The 8,478-nt window shown below is 35.3% G+C and overlaps 1 protein-coding gene across 1 annotated transcript; it reads left to right on the top strand.

The window, feature by feature from the left end:
• LOC110262289 (olfactory receptor 143-like) lies at positions 5,750-7,608 on the top strand. Its single transcript, XM_021102696.1, has one exon. It carries the CDS (start codon positions 6,017-6,019, stop codon positions 6,947-6,949), a length of 933 nt encoding a protein of 310 aa, XP_020958355.1. The 5' UTR covers positions 5,750-6,016; the 3' UTR covers positions 6,950-7,608.

The raw sequence follows: 8,478 nt of genomic DNA, 5'->3' as shown, positions 1-8,478 counted from the left end.
ATGCTGGAAATATTAACTATTCATAAGAAAACTGTTAAACTTGATCATTACTTAACATACACAAAAATCAAGATGGATCAAAACAATAGACAAAACTTAAACATAAATCTTCTAAAAGAACACATAGGAAAGTATATTGGTATGGGCACAGATTTCTTTTTTTCTTTTTTCTTTTTTTGTCTTTTGTCTTTTGTTGTTGTTGTTGTTATTGCTATTTCTTGGGCCGCTCCCGCGGCATATGGAGGTTCCCAGGCTAGGGGTTGAATCGGAGCTGTAGCCACTGGCCTACGTCAGAGCCACAGCAATGCGGGATCCGAGCCGCGTCTGCAACCCACAGCACAGCTCATGGCAACGCCAGATCGTTAACCCACTGAGCAAGGGCAGGGACCGAACCCGCAACCTCATGGTTCCTAGTCGGATTCGTTAACCACTGCGCCACGACGGGAACTCCCGGCACAGATTTCTTAAACATAATCTGGAAACACTAAATCCCCCCAAAAAACATCTATTTATCAAAAAAAAAAAATCACAGAAAAGCCATATACTCAAGGAATATTTGCAATATATAGATTTGATACAGGTATTATATCCAAAATACATAAAACTTAAAATTTATCTCAATGATAAAAAGATAGTTTAATATATTGACAAATGACTTGAAAGACACATCCAAAAGGAAAATGGGTAGATGTGCAATAAAGCACATTAAAATGTGCTTTACTTGCTGCACCCACTTAGATGTATAGTCAGGAAACCCATCTCTTACTAGTTGTATTATTCTCCCTCACTTCGTTGTCCGAACTCCCCCCCATTTATTGGTGTATAGTTGATTTACAATATTATACTAATTTTAGATGTATAGAATAATTAGTATTTTTACAGAATATTCTCTAAGTTACTAAAAGGTAATGGCTGTAATTTTCTGTATTGTACAATATATCCTTGTTGTTATCTATTTTATACATAGTAGTTTGTGTGTCTTAGTCCTATACACTTAATTTGCCCCTCCCCCTTCCTTTTGTTAAATACTAGTTTCTTTTCTCTGTCTGTGAGCCTGTTTCTGTTTGCATATGCATTCGTTTGTATTATTTTTTCAGATTCCATATATAAATGATATCATACTTTATTTGTCTTTATCTGAATTATTTCACTAAGCATAATGTTCTCTAGGTCCATATATGTTGTCGCAAATGGCAGAATTTCAGTCTTTTTTATGGCCAAGTAATAGTCCACTGTCTATCTATCAATTTGTATATTTTTCTCTCTATCTGTCTGTCTATTTACCGTATTTTTATCCTTTCATCTGTTGATGGGCATTTGGGTTACTTCATATCTTGGCAATTGTAAATAGTGCTTTTGTGAACATTGGGGTGTGTATAACTTTTTAAAGGAGTATTTTCATTTTTTTCCCCCAGATATTCTCACAACAGTGGAAATGCTGGGTTATAGGTTATATATTTTATAGGTTTTTGAATAACTCGTACTGTTTTCCATAGTGGCTGCACCAATTTACATTTCCACAAGCAATGTATGAGGGTTCTCTTTTCTCCACATCCTCACCAACTTTTTTTATTTGTAGACTTTTGATGATAGCCATTCTGATAGATGTGAGGTGAAATCATGTATTCATTTATAGTTCTCTGATGATTAGTGATATTGGGCATCTTTGCATGTGCCTGTTGGCCATCTGTATGTCTTCTTTGGAAAAATGTCTGTTCAGGTCTTCTGCTCATTTTCAAATCAGGTTGTTTGTTTGCTTGATATTGAGTCATATGAGCTGTTTATATATTTTAGATATTAACCCCATAGTGATAAAATAATTTGTAAATATTTTTCCCAATTCAGTATATTAGTTTTACTTTTGTTAATGCTTTTCTTTGCTGTGGAAAAGCTTTTATGTTTAATTAGGTCCCATTTGTTTATGTTTGCTTTTATTTTGTTTTGGGAGATAGATGCAAAAAAATTGCTGCCATTTATGTCAAAGTGTTTTGCCTATATTTTCTTCTAGGAGTTTTATGATTTCAAATCTTACATTTAGGTCTTTAATCCATTTTGAGTTTATTTTGTGTATGGCCAGAAAATGTTAACATCCTGTTTTACAGGTGGCTGTCTTGTTTTCCCAGCATCACTTGTTGAAGAGATTTTCTTTTTTCCATTGTATATTCTTGCCTCTTCTGTAGTAGATTATTTGAGCATAAGTGTGGGGTTTTTTTTATGGGCTCTCTATTCTGTTTCATTGATCTATGTGTCTGTTTTTTTTTGTGCCAGTACCATGCTATTTTAATTACTGTATCTTTATAATGTAGTCTTTAGTCTGGAAGTATATGTCCAGCTTTGTTTTGTTTTGTTTTGTTTTTCCCTCAAGATTGCTTTTCCAGTTTTGGTTCCATATGAATTTAGGAATTATGAGTTCTAGTTCTGTGATAAATGTCATGGGTATTTGATAGGGATTATATTAAATCTATAGATTGCTTTGGGTAGTATGGTCATTTTAACAATATGAATTCTTTGTATCCAAGAACACAGAATGTCATTACATTTCTTTGTATCATGTTCAATTTCCCTTTTCAGTGTTTTTTTAGTTTCTACATTATATATGTTTCACCTCCTTGGTTAAGTTTATTCCTAAGTATTTTATTCCTTTTGAAGCCATTTTAAATGGATTTGTTTTTTACTTTCTTTTTCTGATACTTCATTATTAGTGTATGGGAACACAACTGATTTCTGTATATTACTCTTATATTCTTCAGCATTGCTGAATTCATTTATTGGTTCTAATAGCTTTGGCATGGAGACTTTAGGTTTTTTTTTTTTCTTTTTTCCCTTTTTAGGGCTGCACCTGCAACCTATGGAAGTTCCTAGGCTGGGGTCGAATTGGAGCTGAAGCTGCCAGACTATGCAACACAGAGTCTGAGTAGTGACTGAGACTTACACCACAGCTCATGCTAACCCCAGATCCTTAACTAACTGAGCAAGGCCAGGGATTGAGCCCACATCTGCTTGGATGTTATTTGGGTTTGTAACCTGCTGAGCTACAATAGGAGCTCCTACAATTTTCTATATAAATTATATGTCATCTGCAAATAATGACAATTTTACTTCTCTTCTTCCAATTTGGACATTTTTTATTTCTTTTTCCTGTCTGATTGCTGTGGCTAGGACTTCCAATCTTATGTTATATAGAAGTTGCAAGAGTGGGCATCCTTGTCTTGTTCCTGATTTTAGAGGAAAGGCTTTCAGCTTTTCACCACTAAGTATGATTTTAGATATGGATTTGTTCTAAGTGGCTTTTATTAGATTGAGTTATGTTCCTTATATACCCACTTTACTGAGTATTTTTTTATCAAGACAGGATGTTGAATTTTGTCAAATACTTTTTGTGTCTATTGAGATGACTATATAGATTTTATTCTTTCTTTTTTTTTTGTTAATGTGTTTTATCACATTGATTGAGTTGTGAATGTTGAGCCATCCTTGTGACTATTGAATAAATCCAAATTGATTATGGTACATAATCATTTTCTATATTGTTGGATTCAATTTTCTAATATTTTGTTGAAGATTTTTCCATCTATATTCATCAGAGATATTGGCCTGTAACTTTCCTTTTTTGTAACATCTTTCCCTGATTTTGGTGTCAGGGTAATGGTGGCCTTGTATAGTGAGTTTAGGAATGTTCCCTCCTCTTCAATTTTTGTGATAGTTTGAGAAGGATAGGTATTAGTTCTTCATATTTTTGGTAGAATTCCTCTGAAAGCTCTTAAGTACTGGATTTTTTTTTTTTGCTGGAAGATTTTTTTTTATTACAAATCAATTTCATCACTAGTGATTAGTCATTTCAGAGTATCTGTTTGTTCTTGACTCTGTCTTGGCAGGATTTGTTTCCAGAAATTAGTGCATTTCTTTTAGGTTGTCTGGTTTGTTGCCATATAACTGTTCATAATATCCTCTTAGGATTTTTTTTTAATATCTCCATGGTATCAGTTGTTATTTCTCTTCTTTCTTTTCATATTTATGTATTTGAATTTTTGATATATTCTTTTTGGTGAGACTGGCTAATGGTTTATCATTTGTGTTTATATTTTCAAAAAACAGCTCTTTTTTCCCCTTGATCTTTTCTATTATATTTTCTATCTCTATTTTACTTACTTTCTCTCTGAATTTAATTTCCTTCTTGATGCCAACTTTGGACTCTTTTTTTTCTCCTTTTCTAAGTCTTTTAGGTGGTAGGCTAAGTTGTTTATTTGAGATTTTTTTTTTAATTTCTTGAGGAAGGCTTACATCACTATAAACATCCCTTTTAGCACTGCTTTTGCTACAACCCTTGTTTTGTGGACTGTTGTGTTTCCATATTCATTTGTTTGGTGGTACTTTGTGATTTACTTTGATTTATTCATTGACCAATTACTTTTCTAGTAGTGTTTTGTTTAGTGTCCAATTGTTTATGCTTTTTTCATTTTTCTTTTTGTAAATGACTTCTAGTTGGATATTATCATGATTAGAAAAATGCTTACTGTAAGTTCCATGCTCTAACATGTGTTGAGATTTTGTTTTGTGGACTAGCACGTGATCTATGTTATAAAACACAGGACCACCTCACAAAAAAGACTTATCCAAAATGTCATTATTGCCAAGTTGAGAAACCCTGATATAAGGGATATGGATTAGGAGCAGGGGGAACAATACTCAAACTTCTCAGGCTCTTATTATATGTCATGCATGTTCCAGATGATTTGTGTGACTTAACCTAGTTGATCCCCAAATTATCTCTATAAGATAGCTCTTTTGCTAGCCTCATTTTATAGATAAACTTAGTTTTAGGTATATAAAATATTCAAGGATTATAGAGATTATATGATTGTCTACAATCTCACTATTAAGGAATTTAATGTCTAAATGTAAATTCAGTATCACTGGAGGGGCCCACCCACACTCTCTTGCCCATTTTTTTTTTGCAGCACATCTTTGCAGATGTGAAATCCACAAGTATGTGTAGTGCCAAAGCTTTGATTTACTATTTCACTAATACAATCCCAGAGGCTCTACAACTATAAGAGGCAAGTTATAATGCTCCAGAACTTCCTTTATTAGATTTGTGCATTGATTCTAGGAGATGATGAAGAAAATGAATAGTGGGGCATTCATTCTTCCGTATTGGGTATTACGAATTCTCATTGTAAAATCATAAACTGAGTAGAACATTGTGTCTCAAAGGGTCCAGTGTTGGGACTATGACAGAGGATGGAAACACAAACTCAGTAATTTCTATTCTCAGTGGGCTTATTTAACTTGAAAGGAAATCATGAGAGAGAATAATTTCCTGTGCTTCCCATCAATTTTCCCTCAACTACAGGGGATGGAATAGATTCTCATTTGAGTCAGCTGATTGTTTTGGAGCTCATATAAGATTATTTTCTTCCTTGAAAGTGAAAAGGACCTTCTGTGTAAATTCTCAAATAGAAATTATGGCCTGTTCTCTAGCATACTTCTTTTAGCATGTCAAAGACCGAGGACCATGCTGATGGCTATTGCTTCCTTCATTGTCAGAAACTTTGACTTACTCAACGCTGCAGGGCAGAAAGAGCTTTAAGGTTCAGTGGCAGTGGAGCATCCAGGAAAAAGAAGGTGAATGTTGAATCATTTTGCCTTAATTTCCTTTCAAACCCAAACTGCTTAAATCAAGGTTTCTGGGGAACCCCATCTATTCATTTCTCTTTTTAGCAATCATCCATAATGGAGAGTGGGGAGAAGGGAGGATATGCTGTGCAGAGATACTGGGAATCTGCCAGCATTCTTTCTGGAGTAAGAAAAACAACATGAGTAAGAATAAAGGAGAAAGTGAGGAATCATTAAGAATAATCATGTCTTGTTTTTTGGATGCCTCACCATGTGCCATTAGACTATTATGAGCTTATAATTGAGCAGATCCATCTATCCCTCTGGAGGCAAAGAGGGAAGGTCCTTGTTAATGTCACTTTTGACTCTCATTCCTGTACAGATCACAGCTATGCAGTGAATGACCATGGGAAATGACTCCTCTGTGACTGAATTTATCCTTGTGGGATTGACAGACCAACCTGAACTCCAACTGCCCCTGTTTTTCCTGTTTTTGGTGAACTACGTGGTTACCGTGATGGGCAGTTTGTGCTTAATGAATTTAATTTGTCTGAATTCACACCTTCACACCCCTATGTACTTTTTCCTCTTCAATCTGTCCTTTATTGATCTCTGTTATTCATCTGTTTTTACCCCCAGAATGCTATTGAGCTTTATTTTAGAGAGGAACATCATCTCTTTTACAGGATGCATGACTCAGTTATTTTTCTTCTGCTTTTTTGTCAGCTCTGAGTGCTATGTATTGACAGCCATGGCCTACGATCGCTATGTGGCCATCTGTAAGCCGTTGCTGTACCCAATTGCTATGTCCCCTCAGGTGTGTTCTTTGCTGATGTCTGGTTCATATGTGCTGGGTCTTGCTGGTGCCGTGGTCCACACAGGGTGTATGATGGGGCTTATGTTTTGTGGTTCCAACATCATCAACCATTATATGTGTGACATCTTCCCCCTCCTTCAGCTGTCCTGCAGTAGCACCTATGTCAATGAACTTGTGGTTTCTGTTATTGTGGGCACAGTTATCATAGTGTCTAGCCTTATTATCTTTATTTCTTATGCCTTGATTCTTTTCAATATCCTTCACATCCAGTCAGCTCAAGGTTGGTCCAAAGCCTTTAGCACGTGTAGCTCTCACATAATAACAGTTGGTCTGTTTTATGGATTTGGGCTGCTCGCTTATGTCAAGCCATCTTCTGCTGGTTCTGTGGGGAAGGGAAAATTTTTCTCAGTGTTTTACACCAATGTGGTGCCCATGCTGAACCCTCTTATTTATAGCCTAAGGAACAAGGATGTCAGAATTGCTCTGCAGAAAACCCTGAAGAGAATTACAACCTGAGCTGCACCACTCATTCTTTCTTCTTTTTTTGTGTGTTGTTTTCTTCTCATCCTACTTTATCCTGTTCTTCCTATCCTTTTTTTTAAATTCTCTTTTTAAAGTCTTCTTGGCAGGATTTCTGCTCTGAAGTCTTTTTTTCTCTTTCCACATGATGTAACTCCGTGGGCCAATTTTTAGACTGAAGGGTCATTTTCAGCCCTAAATAACCCATACTGATTGGAGACAGCTGGCCATGTAAGGTTAACACTACCTACTACATTTCTTGTGTGTCTTTCCTATCCAAGGTAAGCCATGGAGTGGTATGCTGTCTGCCCAGTTATTACCTTTCTTGGTTTCATTACACAGAGCCCTCTCCTGTTTCCATTTTATAAAACACAGAAAGAATGTCAAAAATTATGGACATGTAAAAATTTGTAGAATTTTTCAGGGTTCTTTTTTTAATGGTTCTTATTCTAGATTTTCAGTATGCATGTGTATAGTAATTGAATACTTTATTGAACCAAGTTTCTTTTATTATTGAGGATGGTTGAGAATTTAACAGCTACAATTTGTGTCCACCTTTCTCAATCCCCACCAGTGACTAATGTCTCTGTTTATTGTATTGATAACTTATATTTTGTCCTAAATAGCATTGAAATTGTTACCAACCTGTCTATGTATCTGTGAATTGTGATTGTGATTAAAAATTGCACAAAGATATTTTTGGCTGCAGAATATATCATCATATATAATGTGAAGACTCTTTGTCTACTGCATGACAGGGGTTTCCCTTTGCAAAGGAAGATGTTCCCTGTTTTCAAAAACAAACAAAAATATATGGTAGAAACCTTATCCTGTTAGGATTTACTTTTTCATCATGTTAATTTGACTACTCCCTTTTGCCTCTCAGAAGAGAAATTAAATCTGTAGTCCATAGTGTATGTCGCATTTTTACAAGTCTTATTAAATATAAGTCTCCTTATCTGCTTTTTTAGATGGGGAAATAGTTATGTGACTTGCTCAAGATTGCACAGCTGATGATATAGAGCCCAATTTTTGAATGCACTGTTCATTCCACATAGAAATGTAATGAAATAAAGAATTGTGAAGGTTTAGAGAGTGCTTCTGGAGAGTTGTTTCGGAATGAGCTTGAAAGAGGGGATTTTCATGGGAATAATACCCTCAATCAGGTTGGGGGTGGCAGAGAGTCATTCTACAAGGCGCTGGTGCTAAACTAGAAAAATGTACCTGCTCCTGGAGAAGTTTAACTAAGTGGGGGTAAATAGGGTGAGCTACAAAGGAATGTGTATTGCTGTTTATAATAATCAATGTTTCTGAAGGTAGAGAAGATGAAAAGTTTTGAGGACAAGCCTCCCCGGTGAGGCATGCCACAGTTTTCATAGTAGCTTGTATACGTGAACAAGCATATGAGACATTATACTATCATTTAGTAGTAAGGAAAAAAGTTCTCTATGATTAAAAACAATAGAATGTAAGACTAGAAATTTTTGTTGTTTTGTGTGTTACGTAGAAAATGGGTCTGCTGGGAG

Source organism: Sus scrofa, chromosome 9, assembly GCF_000003025.6.
Source record: "Sus scrofa isolate TJ Tabasco breed Duroc chromosome 9, Sscrofa11.1, whole genome shotgun sequence".
Taxonomy (NCBI): Eukaryota; Metazoa; Chordata; class Mammalia; order Artiodactyla; family Suidae; genus Sus; species Sus scrofa.
This window is presented reverse-complemented; position numbering and strand designations above follow the sequence as displayed.

Excerpts from the sequence above, each read along its gene's own strand:
- LOC110262289 (XM_021102696.1), top strand. The coding sequence starts at position 6,017 with ATGACCATGGGAAATGACTCCTCTGTGACTGAATTTATCCTTGTGGGA.